The 20810-nt window shown below is 43.7% G+C and overlaps 1 protein-coding gene, 1 long non-coding RNA gene and 1 other non-coding gene across 4 annotated transcripts in view; 1 reads left to right on the forward strand and 2 right to left on the reverse strand.

Moving 5' to 3' along the window:
- Nucleotides 1-591: 591 nt before the first annotated feature.
- LOC121133702 lies at nucleotides 592-11564 on the forward strand. The gene is made up of 3 exons (XR_005870672.1): nucleotides 592-1534; nucleotides 6291-6463; nucleotides 6994-11564. It is a non-coding gene; the product is annotated as an uncharacterized LOC121133702 (long non-coding RNA).
- LOC101830534 (gasdermin-C) overlaps nucleotides 5698-20810 on the reverse strand; it is a 29577-nt gene continuing 14464 nt past the window's right edge. The window contains exons 3-13 of one of the 2 annotated variants that reach the window (XM_040730599.1): nucleotides 20529-20712; nucleotides 19333-19495; nucleotides 12293-12404; nucleotides 10062-10103; nucleotides 9791-9814; nucleotides 9549-9578; nucleotides 9357-9383; nucleotides 8367-8506; nucleotides 7734-7854; nucleotides 7217-7290; nucleotides 5698-6571 (exon numbers count right to left, since the gene is read on the reverse strand). In XM_040730599.1, the coding sequence (XP_040586533.1) occupies nucleotides 6164-6571; nucleotides 7217-7290; nucleotides 7734-7854; nucleotides 8367-8506; nucleotides 9357-9383; nucleotides 9549-9578; nucleotides 9791-9814; nucleotides 10062-10103; nucleotides 12293-12404; nucleotides 19333-19495; nucleotides 20529-20712 (1325 nt within the window). In that variant the 3' untranslated portion in view covers nucleotides 5698-6163. Of the gene's footprint in view, nucleotides 6572-7216; nucleotides 7291-7733; nucleotides 7855-8366; nucleotides 8507-9356; nucleotides 9579-9790; nucleotides 9815-10061; nucleotides 10104-12292; nucleotides 12405-19332; nucleotides 19496-20528; nucleotides 20713-20810 lie in introns of both variants that reach the window. The other variant, XM_040730598.1, reaches the window with a different exon arrangement.
- Nucleotides 18677-18783, reverse strand: LOC121133749. Its single transcript, XR_005870726.1, has one exon. It is a non-coding gene; the product is annotated as a U6 spliceosomal RNA (small nuclear RNA).

The following is a 20810-nucleotide window of genomic DNA, read 5'->3' on the forward strand; positions in this document are numbered from 1 at the left end:
TACTATTAAAATAAAAACTTAACCCCGGTGAGACAGGTGGGGGGTGCTACTGAAAGAAATTATTACAAGTCAGCAAGTTCAGGCGTGGGCAGAGACAGACTTGACACTTCAGAATGGCTGAGAGTTCGGCACTCGCACTGATCTAGTCTGTCGAGGGGAGACCGCAGGCAGAAGCATGGTGGGGTCTTCAGGGTAGAAGAAGCAATGCATGGTTCCCGACGTTTGCAGGCTTAGAGGCAGGAATGGTCTGGGAATGGCTCAGCAGGCGGTGTTGACGCCCCGTTCTCTTCATGGTTGGATGGGGGAGCGGGGAGAAGTGGAGAGTTTCGCAGCACCCATGAGTCACCACGTGTATCAGGACAGAGGAAAAGCCATGCATTGAGAAGCTGGGTGCAGCCATCCTGGGGAGGAGAGATCTATGGGGAGGATGTGTGTGGTTAGGAAGGCAAGTTGAAGCATTACCTCGCTCTCCAGCTAGCAGAAAAGGGCTTTTGGGTCCAGCAGAGGCAAAGCTGGAATCCCTTTGCCCAGGATCCTAAGAAGTTCCATGCGACCAGAGCCCATTTGCGCAGGCGCAGTGTCCTTGGCATCCGGTAGGAGGTCAGTCCGGTAGAGCCAACCAACAGCTGTCCCTACTGCCCCGAGGTGCACGGACTGCGGGCCCTGTCCCACCGCCTTGGGTCCCTCCTGGTCCCGCTCTCCTGGGCCCTATGGCCTTAGACATCTCTTAGCCTGCCTCTTCCCTGTGAACCCTGACTTGGTCTGACCCCTGACCCTTAGGCATCCCCTCCTGCCGCCCCACGGAGTGTGACCATTGCCTGCATCAGAGGCCCAAATCCTATTCCTCCTCTCTCTCTCCCGGGACCCAGGAGGGTGTCTCTGGAGGAGTCAGACATTTTCACCTTACTGAGACCCTGTTGCTACAGAAATATTCAAAATTATCTCTTACCAGGTTGAAGCCGGTTTTCCTCCTCTAGAGAAACTGCAACTAAAAGTGGACCCTCTCAGCCCTTAGACTTTCTGATCCAGGCACAGTTTGTACAAACTCCAGGACCAAAGCGATGTGGTTCTCTCGACTGTGTTTCCTTTAACAGGTTTGAGTCAGTGTCCAGTGCCATCTTCTGGACATGTAAGCACACGAATGACCTCCTCTCTCTGAGAACTGGGATCTGAGCACAGAATCAGTGTTCAAATCCGCCCTCCAAAGACCGTGGGTCAGCACCAGAGAGCAGCTGAAGGTGTGCCTGCAAGGCTCTCCTGGCTCAGGAAACAGTTCCTCTCTCTCTTTTGGCAAAGAAAGCCAACTAAACAAGTCTAGGTCAAGATTGCGGGGAAAATGAAGCTGGAACTATTCACTCATCTTCTGATGCATGCGCTGGGTGTGACACGTGGTTGCAAAATAGGAAGCGTCCATACGCACGCGCACTGTGTCAGATACTTCACCGAAGAAGAGTCCTGCATGCCCACTGTGTCAATTACTTCCCTCATTGCTATGAACAAACACTTGACAAAAAGCGACAGCAGGATGAAAAAGGTAATTTTGGCTAAGATCAAGTACAAAATTTAACTTCAAATATGAGTTAAGGACTAAAATATTAATTCCCTAGAGAAACACCAGATCAAGTTTACATTTTAAAATCATGAAACTTACAGTCTCATGTACCAATTCTATCAAGGCTACCTACCACTTTCTCTTCTGAGAGGTTCAGTGTGGGTGGATTTATATTGAAGTTTTTGATCCATTTGTACTTAAGTTTTGTGCATGGTGATAGACATGGATCTATCTGCAGTCTTCTACATGCCACTATCCAGTTATGCCAGCACCAATTTGTGGAAGATGTTTTTTTTTCCATTGTATAATTTTAGCTTCTTTGTCAAAGATCAGGTGTTCATATGTGTATGGGATAATATCAGGGTGTTCAATCCGATTCCATTGGTCTACATATGTATTTTTGTGCCAATACCAAGCTGTTTTCAGGAATATAGCTCTATAATAGAGCTTGAAGTCAGGGATGGTGATGTCTCCGGATATTGCTTTGTTGAACGGGGTTGTTTTGGCTATCGTGGGTCTTTTGTTTTTCCATATAAAGTTGAGAATTGTTCTTTCAGGTCTGTGAAGAATTGTGCTGGGATTTTAATGGGGATTGCATGAATATGTAGATTGCTTTTGGCAAGACTGCCGTTTTTACTATGTTGATCCTACCCATCCTAGAGCATGGGAGATCTTTCCATTTTCTGGTGTCTTCTTTAATTTCTTTCTTTAATGACTCAAAGTTTTTGCTTTACAGGTCCTTCACTTGTTTGGTTAGAATTACTCTAAGGTATTTTATGTTGTTTGTGGCGATTATAAAGAGTGGTCTTTCTCTGATTTCTTTTTCAGTCCTTTTATTGTCTGTATATAGTAAGGCTACTGATTTTCTTGAGTTGATGATGTATCCTGTCACTTTGCTGAAGGTATTTATCAGCTGTAGGAGTTCTGTGGTACAGTTTTTTCAGTCACTTATGTAAACTATCATATCATCTGCAAATAGTGAACGTTTGACCTCTTCACTTCCAATTTGTATCCCCTTGATCTCCTTTTGTTGTCTTATTGCTCTAGGTAGAACTTCAAGTACAACAGTGAAGAGGTATGGAGAGAGTGGACAGGCTTGCCTTGTTATTGATTTTAGAGGAATCGCCTTGAGTCTGTGTGCCTTGTCTTGTTATTGATTTTAGAGGAATCGCCTTGAGTCTGTGTGCATTTAGTTTGATGTTGGTTGTTGGCTTACTGTATATAGCTCTTACTATGTTTAGGTATGTCCTGTTATCCCAGATCTCTCCAAGACCTTTATCATGAAGGGGTGTTGGATTTTGTCAAAAGCTGTTTCACCATCTAGTGATAAGATCGTGTGATTTTTGTTTCTCAGTTTGTTTATATGGTAGATTACATTGATGGTTTTGGTTTATTGAACCATCCCTGCATCCCTGGGATGAAACCTACTTGATCATGGTGAATGATATTTCTAATGTATTCTTGGATCCAATTTGCCAATATTTTATTGAGTATTTTTGCATCAATGTTCATGAGGTATATTGGTCTTAAGTTCTCTTTCTTAGTTGTGTCTTTGTGTGGCTTTGGTATCAAGGTTATTGAAGCCTTGTAAAAAGAGTTTGCAAAGACCTTTCTGCTTCTATTGCATGGAATATTTTGAGGGAAATTGGATAAGCTGTTCTTTGAATTTCTGGTAGAATTCTGCACTGAGGCCTTCTGGACCTGTTTTTTTGCTTTGTTTTGCTTTTTGGTTTTTTGTTTTTTGTTTTTGCTTGGGACACTTTTGATGACTGCTTTTATTTCCTGAGGGGTTATAGATCCATTGAAATTGCTTATCTGTTCTTGATTCAATTTTGGCAAATGATATCTATCCAGATATTGTCCATTTCCTTTAAATTTCTAATTTTGTGTAGTACAGGTTTTCAAAGTATGACCTGGTGATTCTCTGGATTTCCTGAGTGTCCATTGTTATGTCTTTCTTTTCATTTCTGAATTGTTAATTTGCATGTTCAGACTCTGCCATTTGGTAAGTTTGGATAAAGGATTGTCTATCTTGTTGATTTTCTCAAAGAACCAACTCTTCATTATATTGATTCCTTGTATTGTTTTCCTAATTTCTACTTTATTGATTTCAGCCCTCAACTTGATTATTTCCAGGAGCTTACTCCTCTGGCTTGAGTTTGCTTCTTTGTATTCTAGAGCTTTGAGTTGTGCTATTAATTCTCTAGTGTGACTATCCTCCAGTTTCCTCGTGTGGGCACTTAGTGCTATGAACTTTCCTCTTAGCACTGCTTTCAATGTGTCCCATGAGTGTGTAGACAAGAAGCTATCCTTACCCATCTGGGAAAAAGGGATCCCAGTGAATTTGGTGAGAATTGATACAATTGAGATAGGTCGAGAAGGAGGCTCTTTTGTTTTTGTTTTTGTTTTTTTCATACCTCCTTCTTGCTGGGGGAGGGTAGCATCCACACCAGGGGAAGTTAGAGCAGTTTCTGGGTTTCACACTCTGAATAGTTATCTGTTCTCTCACAATTGACTGTAGTTCCTGTCCCTTCTCAAACAATCTTCTTTCCCAGCACAGAGTGTGGGGTTCTGAATGAGAACCACTCACATGGGTTCATAGGTTTACACACTCAGTCCTCAGTGGATACTGTTGAAAAGATTAGGACTATGGCCATGTTGGGTAGCTGTATCATTTTGGAAGAGGTGGGAAGCTGGGGGTGGGCTTTGAAGTTCTGAAAGCCGACACCGGGCCCAGTGTTCCTCTCTCTCTTTTTGCCCAACACCAGAGAGTTCTCATGCATGATTTCAGCTGTATCTCCAGCTGCTTGATGATGGACTAATCCTGTGAAAGTGTAAGCCAGGCCCCTTTCAACGTTCTCTTTGATATAAAATGCCTTGATCATGGTGTGTTTCCACAGCAATAGAATAGTGACTAAGACAGGGACCATTTCAAAATGAAGAGAACAATTGACCACCCCACCCACAGTTGATATCTCTATAAACTTAGCCCTAACCTAATTCTCAGGGAACATTGTAGAAGAGGGCATGGAATGATTGTAAGAGCCAGAGGATCAGGGAGGCTGCTGTGAGATTGTCTTCCAGATATGACAGGAAACCTGTACTCAAGAAATCTCACAGACCTACACACTGACAACACAAGTTAGCTTTACAATGTGGATGGGGGAAATTCTCACATGGCCCTAACTGCAAATGGAAAACTATGACAATTAATGGCAGCTGAGAGATGAATCAATCTTCCACAGGGACAAACTCCTGACAGGTTATCCAACCCCATGTGGTCAGCTCTAAGCTTGTACACGTAAATGTATTCATGTATAAACATGTGTGCATGTGTACAACAATAGTTAAAGAAGAGTTTTATGAATTTTACAGAGTGATGAACCCAGAGGATTTAAAACATGGATGGAGGTGAGAAAAATGCCAGAAAAACGTACTCACATATGAAATTCTCACAGAAATTTAAATATATTTTTAAAAAGGATGGCTTGGAGTCTCTACTGTTGCAGGCTTCTAGGTATTGGAGGTAATCAAAGTATACTAGTTCCTTTCTGTTGTTGTAATAATCACCATGACCACAAGCAAGTTAAGGAAGAAAGGACTGATTTCATGTGACACTCCCAGATCACAGTCTACCTTTGAGGGAAGTCAGGACGTCCCTCAGGGAAAGAACTTGGATATAAGAACCATAGAGACGCTGCTGACTGGCTTCCTCACTCCCAAACGCTCACAAACATTTCCTGTGCAGTCCAAGTCCTCCTGCTTACAATGGTGCCTCCCACAGTGGGCTGGGCCCTTCCATGTCAATCATCAGTCAAGAGGCTTTCTCAATGAAATGGGCACAGGCCAGTCTCATCTTGGCCATCCCCACCAGAGAAGGTCTTAGGTAACCATTGACTGTAGGGCAGTTGGAGGCAACAGAGAGGGAAACAGCAGGAAATGGGAGGGGTCTAATTAGAAAGAGGACAGGATATAAATACAGAAGGAGGGAGGAGAATAAAATGAGCAAGGATGTCTGGAAAAAGTACCATGTGATCATATTATTAACCATCTACCTGAAAATATCCCAAATTTATTCCAGACATAATTCAAGTTACTGACACCAACACCTTTCACCCAAACAAATCAAAGTGCACACAATTAAGTAAAAGTAGCATTTATTTTATTTTACATATAAGACTATGTTTAAAACTTTAGCCTGCTATTTGAGGAGTTGTGAAAGACACCAGCAAAAATACTCATGGACATGGCAAGGATGTAGAATGTTTATTACACCCATAAAATCACAGTACTAACAGCTATCTGCACTAGCCCAAGAGAGCCCAGGGCCACTCATATTCCACCCGGGATAGAGGAGGAGCCTATAAGGCCCCACTCCTCCCTAGGACACTGTAGGAAGTTAATGGTGTTGGGGGGAGGAGTCACATTGCTCAACAGTGTAGCCTCTGGGAAGTTTTCCTTACTCAGATTAATAATCCTATTGCCCTGCAAAAAAAAACCCTAATTAAGTGCAATAGAGCATAAAAATGTTCAATGAGAAGATAGTGGATAAGGGCTTGGAGTAGATGCATAAAAAATGACACTGGGGGAGGTGAATATAATCAAAACATATTATTTATATAATTGTGAATGAATGGAAAATTCAAAAGAACCCTTAGTTTTAGCATACTTCATGCCCCCACCTAGAACATCTACAAAAATATCCCCTCTTCTGTGTCCATATCCCAAATGCATCCAGGACTCAGCATCGACTAGACTGAGGCCAGGCTCTGAGAAGGATTTGGCTTCTACAAGTTGCTGCAGGAACGACAGGCTCCCATAAAGCGCAGACATGGGCATCTTGGCTTCCAGATCCCAAGTTGACCTGGGATTTTTCAGCTCCATCTGCAGGCCACACTCGCTCAGCAATCCGTAAGTAATGGCCAGGCCCTCCCCCTGGAGTGGGGTGAGGAGCTGAGGCTGCAGAGTGAAGGGGATGTTCCAGGAATACTTGAAGTTGGACTCCAGGATGCTCTTCACCTACAAGAAAGACTCTCAGGTTGGGCAGACCAGACTGTGATACCAGACTGAGACATATTCTGTCAGGGCATCCCGGAGGCAATGAACTAAGTAAGACCCAAAGCCACCTTGTATAGTTTCCGCAGCTACATCACGGTAATAATGAAGTCTGTGCTGCACAAGAGTCGTGTGTGTGTGTGTGTGTGTGTGTGTGTGTGTGTGTGTGTGTGTGTTTGTGTGCACGTGCACAGGTCTGTGTGCATGTGTGTATGCATAAATGTGTGTGTGTGTATGTGCGTGTGTGCGTGTGTGCCTGTGTGCATACAGCTAAGCACACCTTTGCATTTATAGATTAACATGTGTGGAGACAAAAGACAATTTGCAAATGGTAACAATAAACAAAGAAGGATGTAACTGACTTTTCATCTCCTCATTTCCCACAGAGATGCCTTCCTATTTAGACCTAGCAGACCTTGCTTCTGAGGCCGTCATAAGTACGGAGATGCTCATGACAGGTTCAGGTCCAACCTGCCTGCTCCTCAGACACAGAAGGCAACCACAGGTTACCTGGTTCCTCTCCTTGTGGAAACTTTCTTCTAGAAAGTTCTTCCACTTCCTGCTTTCATCTCCCCCTCCCTGGATGCCAGCCCCATGGGGGATTCTTACCAGCTCTCGTTGGTGGAGGAGGAGCCTCTTCTCCACAGACTGGGCCAGCAGACTGAGTTGGGTATCACTCAGCACTGATGGAAAGACACGTGAGGAAACAGAATGACAGATTCAGTATTCGCCTCTCACCATGAACTAGGAAGCCAACGAGAGGAGAACTCTGGGACAGAGCAATGTTCCCCATTGGACTTCAGGTCAAGCTCACTCCCCTAGAAAGGACATCTGCCCTGGAACTGTGCTCTAGACTCCTAAGGACATGACCCAGAGCCTGAAAATCTAAGGGCTAAGGCAGGAATCATCTTCCACCAAGGCTGTGTTGGGAGCTTGGTGACTGCTCACTTTCTACACATTGGCCTCCATCTGTGGTACAAGGACTATTATCATTCTAGCCTGGCTGACCTTAGAGAGAAGGAGGATTGGGAATGGTCATGAGAACTCAAGAGCTCTGGGGAGGTGGCATCTAAAGCAGCCCTCTGATAGCCAGAACCGGGACTCTCCTACTTTCCCCAGATCTTACCCATTAGGGCCTGAAGAAGATAAAGAATGAGGTCCTTTAGGATATCCTGTGAGTCCTTTCGCAGCTCATAGAGGATCATACCACCTGGGCCATCCATGTGCCCCAACTGATCCAACTCCAGCTAGAGGAGACAGGTGTTCTGTTAGCATCACCACACTGCTGGGTCCAGTTGACTTTATATATGCTGGACCACTCCTCTGCCATGAAGACACAGCCTGGCTCCCTATTATCTCCATTTTTCTCTGTTATATCACGGGGTCTCATGCTGTTGTCCACACCAGCTCTAAACCTGCTATGTAGCCCAGGAAGGCCTTGAACTTGTAACCTTCCTGAAAGTAGGTTCAGCCTACCAATCAGGCTCAAAACCATTATGGTGTCATGTGCCTATGTCCAGAGGATTTATGCAAGGCACAGACTAAAGGTTCTGCCTCCCCAGGGGGATCCTGAGCAGAATTCAAGGCACCCACCCCCAGCCCTCATCACTGAACAAGGAGCCCTTATCACAGACTTTGACATCTTTCTCAGTCTCCTGGATACCATGGGCATCCCTCCTCCCTCATGTATCTTGGCACCCCATCACCCAAACTGTCCTTTACAGGTTTGATCATCTCTAGAAAGCTATGGAAATCTCACCATGGACATCAGGTCATACAGAGTGTCCCTGTCTCCTAGCATGGGCAGGAGACTAGAGAACACAGCATGTTGAACGTCCTTTGAAAGCATGGCCAGTAACCCTGTTTTCTCAGAAATCTCATTTTGTAGATGCTGGAAATCTGCTCACAGACAGAAACACGAATCAGAAAGTAAGAGCAATTGTGCAGTTAAATATTCCCGACATGGCAAGCCCTTACCTGCAGTACCATTTCCAGTGGCTACAGGCATACCCTTCCTGGGCCCCAGTGACGCAAATATCATGAAGCTAACAGTACTAGACAGTAAGCAGCTGCAGAGCTCTGGAAAGAGGGGGCACAGCCCTGGGAGTGCAGATGGGATTCCTGAAAACTGCTTAGCACAGGTGGGAGGAAAGTGTTCATTCTGGGATGTCAGGAAGGAAGTGTCCTGTTGGACCCCAGAGATGGCAGCACTCAGCAATTCCCAATCAGTTTCCAAGAATGACAAATGGGGACATGATGAGGGGTCATGGACTTTGTGTGTCAGGCACCTGGCACTTAAGAGAGTGTCTTATTAGTAAGAATCTCTACTGTCTATGGAGAAATAGCCAAACATTGTGTTTTGGGAAACCCTGATTCTTGCCAAGTGTCCTCTAGGTGATCTGTGAGTGAGAGAGAGACCATAGTGGAAGCTCAGAGGCATGGACACTCTCATCTGATTATTTCACATTGCCCTCGCTGGAGTGCTGCCTGCTTCCTGGTAAATCCTCAACGAAACATTAGTGCAGACAGTTGATGTGTGAGTCAAACTAACTAAAAAGGGGAATATATTCTGGGTTCAAAAAAAAAGTTGTCATATGAGTTCCAAGCCTGGGGTTTCCTGATCATAGCCCAGCCCATGTTCCCTTAAGAAAAAAATAAAACATACACACACACTACACACACACACACACACACACACACACACACACACACACACACAAACCCTCTCCCCCAAAAGAAAGAAACTCACCATTATGCAAGGGTTCATCTAACCTTCCTAGAAAAGAAGAACACACGTAGGAGATTCCCTCTCCTGCTTCTCCTCCTGCCCCATCCAGTCTTCCATGACCTTTACCCTCCCGCAGGAACCAGAGCCAGGGATAGGGGGGGCACAGTAAGATGGCCCAGATCTCCATAACAACCCCATCAGACACATACTCACCAATTGGAGAGATGTTATTTATCTCACAAACTAGAAAGAGAAAATACATTGCCCGCCCAAGAATTAGTATTTGACATTGCTTCTGGTATAGCCCAGAAATTTCTCAATCCTCCACCCTGACCCTTTGTGCAGAAGACCAGATCTGTAGACCTTGGGTAGGGGCAGTCAGGTGGGTTTTTGTTATTTGGTTGTCACCATGAAGGAGCAAGTTTGACTTTCAAGACACAGAAGCATTCACTCACCTAGCAATCCTCTAGTCTGTGGGACTGCAGAGAGAAAGAGAAGGGTTCACTCACCAAGACTCACTCTCTCCATCCCTCCCCATCTCTGACCTTCCCAACTCCTCCATCCACCCTCTCTTTTCACGATGCAATTCCACTTTCACGAGAAATTCCCTATGATAAATCCATCGCCAGGTAGATCCTGTGCAACAAAGCAAATGTCTGTCCATCCTTCCAGATCTAACACTCATAGCTGGGGCAACAGAAACACTTGGGAACCCAGGGAACATACCTGGGAAGGTTTTCTTCTTGGAGTTATCAAAAGGGAGAATGGCTGAATGAAAAAGAAACTGGGTTAGAAGAGATGAAGTTACACCTGCTATTGTAGTCTCCACTCCCCATTTCAGGACTCTCAGGCCAAACCCCAGGGAAGATGTCAACCTAGACACTAGCCTCTGTGACCTGTGAACCAGGGTTTCACAGTTATTGAATTACGTGTGTGTGTGTGTGTGTGTGTGTGTGTGTGTGTGCTAACAGCACATGCAGAGGTCAGAGGACCACACAGGGAATCAGTTATCTCCTTCCATCATGTGGGACCTGTGGGTGGAGCTCAAGGCATCAGGCCTGGGGACAGCACCTTTACCAGCCAATCCCTCCCACCAGCCTGAAACCTGCATTCCCAATAGGCATCCAGGTGACCATCAAGTCCTCTGACATCCAAGAATTCCCCATGAGGGCAGGGAAGCCAGATCAACAGTTAACAGACACTGCTGCTCTTGCAAAGGACAACACCCACATGGCAGCGCCATCTTCTGGCCTTCTTGGGGCATCGCATATACACAGTACACTTAATGCAGACTAAACATTACTCATAAAACAGGAATGAACACATAAACACTCCATGAGGTAAGGCTGACCAGCTTCCTCCTGCCCTGTCCTATCGGCTCCTTGTCAGCCTTCAGTTACCAGCTGTCCCCTCCTTATCCACTCATCTGGCAATCCTGCATTGTTTTGCAGTGTATCCAGAGTAACATGTGAACTAACAAAGTTAAACAAAAAGCAAACTTCAGAGTGTGTCTGCAAGTCACCTTCTGAGCACTAGGGGGCGAACAGGGCATCTTGTCTACACAATCAGGCACAGCAGGGAGGGACCCAGCTGGGACAGTGTGCTCACTGGCAAGCAGGAATTTAGTCCTCATCACAGACCAGAAAGGACTTAATAAGGGATGGCAAACCATCTGTCCCCAAACTGTCTTCAGTCCTCAGGTTCACCAAGCTCTTTGCTTAACCAAACAACTCTCTGCATCTTCAGCAGACCTCACCCCAGAAACCCCTCCCATCATCACCTCCTCTCTCACATGCCCCCCTTTATTCGGCTCCGCTAAGTACCCTCTATATGGGACATCACATTTCCCTTCCATGCCACCTCAGCCTTTACAGTTTATCTTCCAGGGAAATCCCCTGGGTTTGGCCTCTACACATGGCCTTGCTTCTCTGGGAACAACATCTGATCTAATCAGATCGGTAGATTTGGTTTGCTTGTTTGCTATCAATGTTTATAATAAAGTGTTCACTTTCTTTCATCAGTAATGAACACTCTTTTCACTTAGCATGATCTGTAATTGTAAGGGCATCCCCCCGCCCCCAGGCATTACAAAGGCATCGGCAACCTTGAACCTATTCCTCATCCTATGACTCTGTCAAAGATGCCAAGAGAGTGTGGGCCATCTTTCTCTAGAAGCCATCAATCACTAACTGTACTATACTGTACCCAGTCCCCAACCTATGACTCCGTCAAGGAGGTCAATAGAGTTTGGACAATCTTTCTTTAGAAGCCATCATCCAATATAACTGTACTGATCTGTGCCCACCCTATGACTCTGTCAACGATGCCAATGAAAGTGTGGACAATCTTTCTCTAGAATCCATCATCCAGTAGTTATACTACACTGTAAATTCTTCCTTGTCTTTGCCACCAACTAAGAGATTTACTTGGGAATTTCCCTTGACCAGAATTTACAAGGTAAGTATTTCAAATGGTTGTGTTTGTGGGGTGGGTACACTTCAAGTAACAGCCGTGGAGAAAATCCTGTGCTGTGGAGAAAATCCTGTGCTGTGTTGTCCATGCATTCTGCCTATAGTTTCATTTGGGTTCTGATTCCATTATTTTATGGTGATTTATCAGGGGTTTAAAGATCACCTGGTGGGCCTGGTGTCACCCTGCTGAGCTTCTGAGAGCCACAGGACTTTGACTAGCTAGACATGGATGACTAGAGATGGCTGGGGTTGAGCCTGGGCTTCATCTATCTCGACAGCTGCACGTTGGGTGTCTTCCCTCACAGGAGGCTATCTCTGCATCTACAGATAGCAGTAATGGAATTTGGCCATACTTAGAGGTGTCTAAGGATGGAGAGACATGTGCCTGGGACAGTGAGAGTTGCTCCTCCAGATCTACAGTCAGGAGAGAAGAGGAGGTTCAGGTCTTTGGACACACCATCCCAACTTGGTCCCTCATCTGCTCACCACAAGTGTCATCATCAAAGACCAGTTTCTTCTTCTTGTAGGCCACCACTGCACCCTTTGGGATAGATACTGAATTCTTTGTCTTCCTTTGCCAACGTCCCTGGACTTGAGCCTGGGGAGACAAAACATTCCTAGGGATTCATACCACTCTTTGTCTCATAAAATTATGTTTACCTTTAATCAAAGCAACAATGCCTGTAACTGAAAAGTCAAATGAATCTAGAAAGTTCATGAGGAAACACCAGCAGTCTCTCACTCCCCTTCCTCCTGGTCCCCGTGTTCAGTTATTGCTTCTCCCCCTTTAGGACAATATTTACCTACACTGAGATTTGGGAGGTGAGCCTGGAGAGGCCAGGCAACAGAACCCAGAGCACCACGAATACCAGGCTAGTGTCCGTCCCTGAGCAATACACCAGCCCTGCTGCAATGTCTTCATTTTAACAAATATTTCCTGGCTCCTTCTGCACTGAGGGACTCATTCTCATACTCCACACTCAGTGCTGACAGCTCCACCCATGTTCAAACCTGGGATTCTGGGCAGGAGCTTAGTCTCTGTCAGCTGTGGGTGAGACTGCATCTCCTCATCCCAGTCTTGTCTCTATCGGGCAGTGGGATGTCTTTGTCATTTCTATCCTGTTGCTTATTATCTTCTGGGGAGCTGGGAACTACATGCCTGAAAACACTAATTCCTAAGGACACCTTTAACTTTCATTTCGTTCATATTTTGAACCAGATAGAATCCTAGTTAGGAATTCCCTGGGATTTAAGATCCTTTTAATTTTTATGCACAATTTTCCTTTTCTTAGATACTGTTTGATGTTTGAGAACTTCATATATACATGTAATGCATTTGATCACACTTCCATATTGACGTGTTTGCCGAGTTGGCATCTTTTTCTACTCTCTATCACCCCAACTGTCAGTGTTTGATGACCTGATTGGTGCTTGAGACTCAGTCTTGGGGTCACACAGTATGGTCACATTTCTGTGTCTGCAGCATCTACCCTGCACTCAGAACAAAACATGGTACCAAACAATTATGTCTATTGTGGAACTTCTCAATATTTGCTAATCCTATGTAATAAACATTATAAATGAGAGCATCAGAAAGCAGTCTAAGCAACTGAGCTAACCAGCTTTCCCTAGCCTTAACTGACCCAGGGAGAGCCAGCTTCCACACCAGAGAACTAACCCTGCCCATTGCTGATGTGACCCCTCATAGAATACCTACCCCCTTTTATTGGGGAAATCTGAGAACATCCCTTATCACAGGCATGGGAAAGATGGCTTAGCCCCTCACATGATGGGGATGATCCCAACAGCCTAACTGACCAGATCAGCTGCCACCCAGGCTTTCAGCTGACCCACCGAAATATCTACCCCATCTATGATATGCTGGAGTGCATGAAGAGACTGGTCTTGTGGTACAACAGTCACAGGATCACCATGACTCTTGGAACAGCAGGATCTGAGAGGAACTTCAGTGAGGGTCCAGTATTGGTTGTGGTACCAGAAGCCAGAGACATTGAACCAGACCAGTAACAATGAGCATTTGCAAATGAAGCCATTTGGATAAAGGAGTATATTGCAGGATACAGGGGCTCCCAATGTCACTAAGATGAATGAAGAGGGCATGGAGAGACTAAAATGATGGAGGAGACAAGCATCTTTTGTGGTTGTCTTGTTTAATTTGCTTATTTGTTTCTTTGTTTTGGGATTTTCTTTATGTATTTAATTGATATTCTTTTGTGGTTTCTATTTTTTATTAATTTTTTTATTTTTAAGTTTAAATTTAGATTAGAAACATGGTTGGTTCACAAGTCAGTTCCAGGTCCCTCTCCCTTACCCTCCCCTCCATCCGCGCCCTCCCCCCAACTCCCCCATTATCCCCTCATTTCCCCAAGAAGGGTGAGGCCCTCCATGAGGGTGTCCATAGACTGTCATTTCATCCAGGGCAGGGCATAGACCCTCCGCACAAGAGTTCAGGGTGAGAGTTCATCTCAGATTGTTGGATGGGAATCCAAAGTCCATGTGTATACTCGGGATGGGTATTGATCTACTGCCCAAGGCTCAATAGATTACCTATGCCTCCTCACTGACACCCACATTCAGGGGGTTTTGATCAGTCCCATGTTGGATTCCCAGGCATCAGCCTGGGATTCAAGAGTTAACCCTTGTCAGGTCAGCTGTTTCTGGGGTTAAACCAGCCCAGTCTTAACTCCTTTGGTCATCAGTCCTCCCTCTCTGTTACTGGCTTTCTTGAGTTCAGCTCAGTACTTAACCAAGGGAGTCTGCCTCTTTTTCCATCAGCCACTGAATGAAGTTTCTGTTTCCCAGACTCTCTGGCAGTGGGATTGTAGGCTGGCACTCCCCAGATCTATGTCTAAAATCCATATATGAGAGAGTACATGCCATGTTTCTCTTTTTGTGACTGGGTTATCTCACTCAGGGTGGTTTCTTCTAGTGTTATCCATTTGCCTGCAAATCTCAGGATTCCATTGTTTTTTTTTCTGCTGAATGGTACTCCATTATGTAAATGTGCCACATTTTCTCTATCCACTCTTCGGTTGAGGGGCATCTAGGTTACTTCCAAGTTCTAGCTATTACAAATAATGCTGCTATGAACATAGTGGAACAGACATCCTTGTTGTATGAATGGGCATATTTTGGATATATGCCTAAGAGTGGAGTTGCTGCGTCTTGTGGTAGGTTTATTCCCATTTTCCTGAGGAATCTCCATACTGATTTCCAAAGTGGCTGAACCAGTTGGCACTCCCACCAGCAATGGAGGAATGTTCCCCTTTCACCACATCCTCTCCAGCATAAATTGTCATTGGTGTTTTTGATTTTAGCCATTCTGACAGGAGTGAGATGGTATCTCAGAGTTGTTTTGATTTGCATTTCCCAGATGGCTAAGGATGTTGAGCACTTTCTCAAGTGCCTCTCAGCCATTTTAGACTCCTCTATTGAAAATTCTCTATTTAGTTCTGCAGCCCACTTTTTAATTGGATTCTTTGGTGTTTTGGAGACTTGCTTCTTGGGTTCTTTGTAAATTATGGAGATCAACCCTCTGTCAGGTGTGGGGTTAGTGAATATTTTTTCCCATTCTGTGGGCTGCCTTTTTTGTCTTACTGACTGTGTCCTTTGCCTTACAGAGCTTCTCAGTTTCAGGAGGTCCCATTTATTGATTGTTGATCTCACTGTCTGTGCTACTGGTGTTATGTTCAGGAAGCTGTCTCCTGTACCAATTCGTTCAAGGGTACCACCCACTTTCTCTTCTAAGAGGTTCAGTGTGGCTGGATTTATGTTGAGGTCTTTGATCCATTTGCATTTAAGTTTTGTGCGTGGCGATAAACATGGATCAATCCACAGTCTTCTACATGCCAGCCTCCAGTTATGCCAGCACCATTTGTTTAAGATGCTTTCTTTACTCCATTGTATATTTTTAGCTTCTTTGTCAAAGATCAGATGTTCATACATATGTGCGTTAATATCAGGGTTTTCATTGGTCTACCTGTCTATTTTTGTGACAATACTAAGCTGTTTTCAGGACTATAGCTCTATAATAGAGCTTGAAGTCAGGGATGGTGATGCCTCCAGACGTTGCCTTGTTGAACAGGGTTGTTTTGGCTATCCTGGGTCTTTTGTTTTTCCATACAAAATTGATTATTGTTCTTTCAAGGTCTGTGAAGAATTGTGCTGGGATTTTAATGGGGATTGCATTGAATCTGTAGGTTGCTTTTGGCAGGATTACCATTTTTACTACATTGATCCTACCTATCCAAGAGCATGGAAGATCTTTCCATTTTCTGAGGGCTTCTTTAATTTCTTTCTTTAAAGATTCAAAGTTCTTGCAATACAGGTCTTTCACTTGTTTGGTTAGTGTTACCCCCAGGTATTTAATGTTGTTTGTGGCAATTGTAAAGGGTGATGTTTCTCTGATTTCTTTCTCAGCTCTTTTATCATCTGTATATAGTAGGGCTACTGATTTTCATGAGTTGATCTTGTAGCCTGCCACTTTGCTGAAGGTGTTAATAAGCTGTAAGAGTTCCCTGGTAGAGTTCTTTTGGTCATTTATGTAAACTATCATATCATCTGCAAACAGTGAAAGTTTGACCTCTTCCTTCCCAATTTGTATCCCCTTGACCCCCTTTTGTTGTCGTATGGCAATGGCAAGAACTTCAAGTACAGTATTGAAAAGGTATGGAGAGAGTGGACAGCCTTGTTTTGTTCCTGATTTTAGAGGAATTGCGTTGAGTTTCTGTACATTTAGTTTGATGTTGGCTGTTGGTTTACTGTATATAGCTTTTATTATGTTTAAGTATGTCCCTGTTATCCCAGATCTCTCCAAGACCTTTATCATGAAGGGGTGTTGGATTTTGTCGAAGGCTTTTTCAGCATCTAGTGAGATGATCATGTGATTTTTGTTTTTCAGCTTGTTTATATGATGGATTACGTTGATGGATTTTCGTATGTTGAACCATCCCTGCATCCCTGGGATGAAACCTACTTGATCGTGGTGAATGATTGTTTTGATGTGTTCTTGGATCCGATTTGCCAGTATTTTATTGAGTATTTTTGCATCAATGTTCATGAGGGATATTGGTCTGAAGTTCTCTTTCTTAGTTGTGTCTTTGTGTGGCTTGGGGATCAAGGTTATTGAAACCTCATAGAAAGAGTTTGGCAAAAACCCTTCTGCTTCTATTGCATGGAATACTTTGAGAAGAATTGGTATAAGCTTTTCTTTGAATTTCTGGTAGAATTCTGCACTGAGGCCATCTGGACCTGGGCTTTTTTTTAGTTGGGAGACTTTTGACGACTGCTTCTATTTCCATAGGGGTTATAGGTCTATTTAAATTGCTTATCTGATCTTGATTTAATTTTGGCAAGTGATAGCTATCTAGGAAGTCATCCATTTCCTTTAAATTTTCAAATTTTGTGGAGTACAGATTTTCAAAGTATGACCTGATGATTCTCTGAATTTCCTCAGAGTCCGTTGTTATGTCCCCCTTTTCATTTCTGATTTTGTTAATTTGCATGTTCACTCTCTGCTGTTTGGTAAGTTTGGACAAAGGTTTGTCTATCTTGTTGATTTTCTCAAAGAACCAACTCTTCGTTGCATTGATTCTTTGTATTGTTTTCCTAGTTTCTACTTTATTGATTTCAGCCCTCAATTTGATTATTTCCTGGCATCTACTCCTCCTGGGGGAGTTTGCTTCTTTGTGTTCTAGAGCTTTCAGCTGTGCTGTTAATTCTCTAGTATAACTATTCTCCAGTTTCTTCATGTGGGCACTTAGTGCTATGAACTTCCCCCGTAGCACTGTTTTCAAAGTGTCCCATAGGTTTGGGTATGTTGTGTCTTCATTCTCATTGAATTCTAAGAAGTCTTTAATTTCTTTTTTATTTCTTCTTTGACCCAGGAATGGTGCAGTTGTGCATTATTCAATTATCACGAGTTTGTAGGTTTTCTGCAATTTGTGTTGTTGTTGAATTCTAATTTTAAAGCATGTCGGTCTGATAAGATGCATGGAGTTATTCCAATTTTTTTGATGCTGCTGAGGTTGGATATGTTGCCAAGTATGTGATCGATTTTTGAGAAGGTTCCATGTGGTGGTGAGAAGAAGGTATATTCTTTTTTATGTGGATGAAATGTTCTATAGATGTCTGTTAATCCCAGTTGAGTCATTACTTCTATTAGACCCTTTGCTTCTTTGTTGAGTTTGTGTCTGGTATTCCTGTCTAATGGTGAGAGAGGTGTGTTGAAATCTCTCACTATAAGTGTGTGGGGCTTCATATGTGATTTAAGTTTTAGTAATGTTTCTTTTACGAATGTGGATGCCTTTGTATTTGGGGCATAGATGTTCAGGATAGACACTTCATCGTGGTGGATTTCGCCTATGATGAGTATGTGATGACCTCCTTCATCTCTTTTGATTGATTTTATTTTAAAGTCTAATTTGTTAGATATTAGGATTGCTACTCCTGCTTGTTTCTTGGGTCCATTTGATTGGAAAAAATTTTCCCAACCTTTAACTCTCAGGTAATGTCTGCCTTTTAGGGTGAGGTGTGTTTCTTGTATGCAGCAGAAGGATGGGTTCTGTCTTCGAATCCATTCTGCTAGCCTGTGTCTTTTTATTGGTGAGTTAAGGCCGTTAATGTTGAGGGATATTAATGACCATTGATTGCTCATCCTTCTTCGATTTGCAATGGTTGTTGTTGGTGGAATTATGGGTGGAATTCCACCCCTTTGTTCTTTTGGCTGTTGGTATAGAAGGATTCTCTAATGCCTATGTTTTTCTGGTTATAGTTAACTTCCTTGGGTTGGAGTTTTCCTTCCAAAACTTTCTGTAGGGCTGGGTTAGTGGATACGTATTGCTTGAATCTAAAAACATGGAACGCTTCACGAAGTTGTGTGTCATCCTTGCACAGGGGCCATGCTAACCTTCTCTGTATCGTTCCAATTTTAGTATATGTGCTGCTGAAGCGAGCACTATTTTTTAACTTTTCTTTTTATTATTTCTTTTGATTTTGGATTTGTTTGTTTAATGAATATACTTACTTATGTTTTTCATTTTTCTTTTTATTTCTTTTTTATTTTTTATTTTTTGGTTTTTCGAGACAGGGTTTCTCTCTATTGTTTTGGAGACTGTCCTGGAACTCGCTCAGTAGACCAGGCTGGCCTCAAACTCACAGAGATCCGCCTGCCTCTGCCTCCCAAGTGCTGGGATTAAAGGCGTGCACCACCAACGCCCGGCCCTAAGTTTCCCTTTAGGGGGATGTTACAAGGATGAAGGGTGAATGTGAAAGAATTAGGAAATGAGTGAGATTGGGGTACATGGTGTGAAATTCTCAAAGAATCAATACAAACTATGTTTAAAGAAAAGAAAGCAAACTAAGATCAGGGATTAACATATATTACATAGGAGCAGAGAAAAACAAGGACCCCACCCTCTCAACCCTAGAAACCGGTACCCAGAAGCCCTTGAGAAGCAAAGGTGCACTGGCCACACTCCTGTGTTCTTCCCATCCCCATCCCATACCTTGAAAAACTGGGGGGTGAGCACTTTTCCTGAAAGGTCGCCACTGCTACTGTCTTCCAGCACTATATCCCTGGTCACTACATAGACCTCTGTCACAACATACAGGTCCTTCCTTCCAATCCGGCAATGCTTCATAAACGATGGCTCCTTCTCCACCAGTTTCCTGAAGGAGGGAAATGAGGATGAGATCCAAATGACTAATTTCATGGACACAGAGACCAAATCATGAGAAAGAAAAACAAACTAAACAACAACAACAGAAAACAGAAGACTTCATCTTCAATTTGGGGTGTGGCCCTGTCTATACAGTGCTGGCCATGTAAGTATGAGGACAGGAATTCAGATCACCAGGAACCATGGTAAAGCCCGATGTGGTTATAGTTGACGATGCTACATGTGCTTGGAGTCTGCAGAGACAGCAGACAGGAAATGCTCTTGCTGTCACAATAGCAGTTGCTGAGCTGGCAGGGTGGATGAGCATAGACAGGTGGAGTTGACTGAGTTTGATTCCAGGACACACGCAGCAGAGGGAGAGATCTGACTCCTGCAAGCTGTCCTCTGACTTCTATATTTGAGCCATGGCATGAGGGTGAGCACAGGCACACACACACACACACACACACACACACACACACACACACACACACACACAGACAGAGAGAGAGAGAGAGAGAGAGAGAGAATATAAATAAATGTAATAAAGAAAAATATGAAATGTTTACCAGATGGAGTGATAATGTTACTGACACGCATATGCATATATAAGATGGACTGACTTACATGCATATATCACACCAAACTGCGGCACATAAAACATACACTTCTACCTCAACATTATACCTCAGAAGAGATGTGGTAGAAGGCAACTAAATCCCAAAGCTTGATGACTACAGTCTTCCTCACATTTTTATCAACATCCAAACATTCTTCCTCCCTACATGCCCATCCTCAGGACAGTGAACAGAAGCTTCCATCAGATCAGAGCCTTAGTCTGTCTGTGTTGTTTTTCTGTCCCCATCACATTAAGAGAACAGTAATGGGTCATTAAGTATTAATGAGTTTTATTACAGTACTGTAAGCCATAATTTCAATGACTTACAGAAAATAAAGAGAATGATGTGAGCTGTCATAAACTCTCCCAATGCCTCTTTACCTACGAGAAAACATCCCAGAACTTGGCTGACTCATGCTTTCACCTGTTTTGAAGAATGTCCAGTTGTGAAGCTGGGATGCTGGTACACTGAACCTCGATGTCGTATCCTGAGGAATGACCATGCCCTGCTGACACACTTCCCTCTGCAATGGCGTGGACACCCACACCACCCTCCACTTCGTGGAATACAATGCTTGTGAAGGTCATGGTGGGTAACACTTCAGTCTCTAAAGAGGAAAGAGGACAGAGTTTAGCTAAGAATTCACTGTGGGGCAGCTGCTCTAAAGAATAGGAAATATGAGGCCAGTTCCCCTTCTCACTTAAA

The sequence above is a fragment of the Mesocricetus auratus genome, unplaced genomic scaffold, assembly GCF_017639785.1.
Source record: "Mesocricetus auratus isolate SY011 unplaced genomic scaffold, BCM_Maur_2.0 Super-Scaffold_100023, whole genome shotgun sequence".
Classification (NCBI taxonomy): Eukaryota; Metazoa; Chordata; class Mammalia; order Rodentia; family Cricetidae; genus Mesocricetus; species Mesocricetus auratus.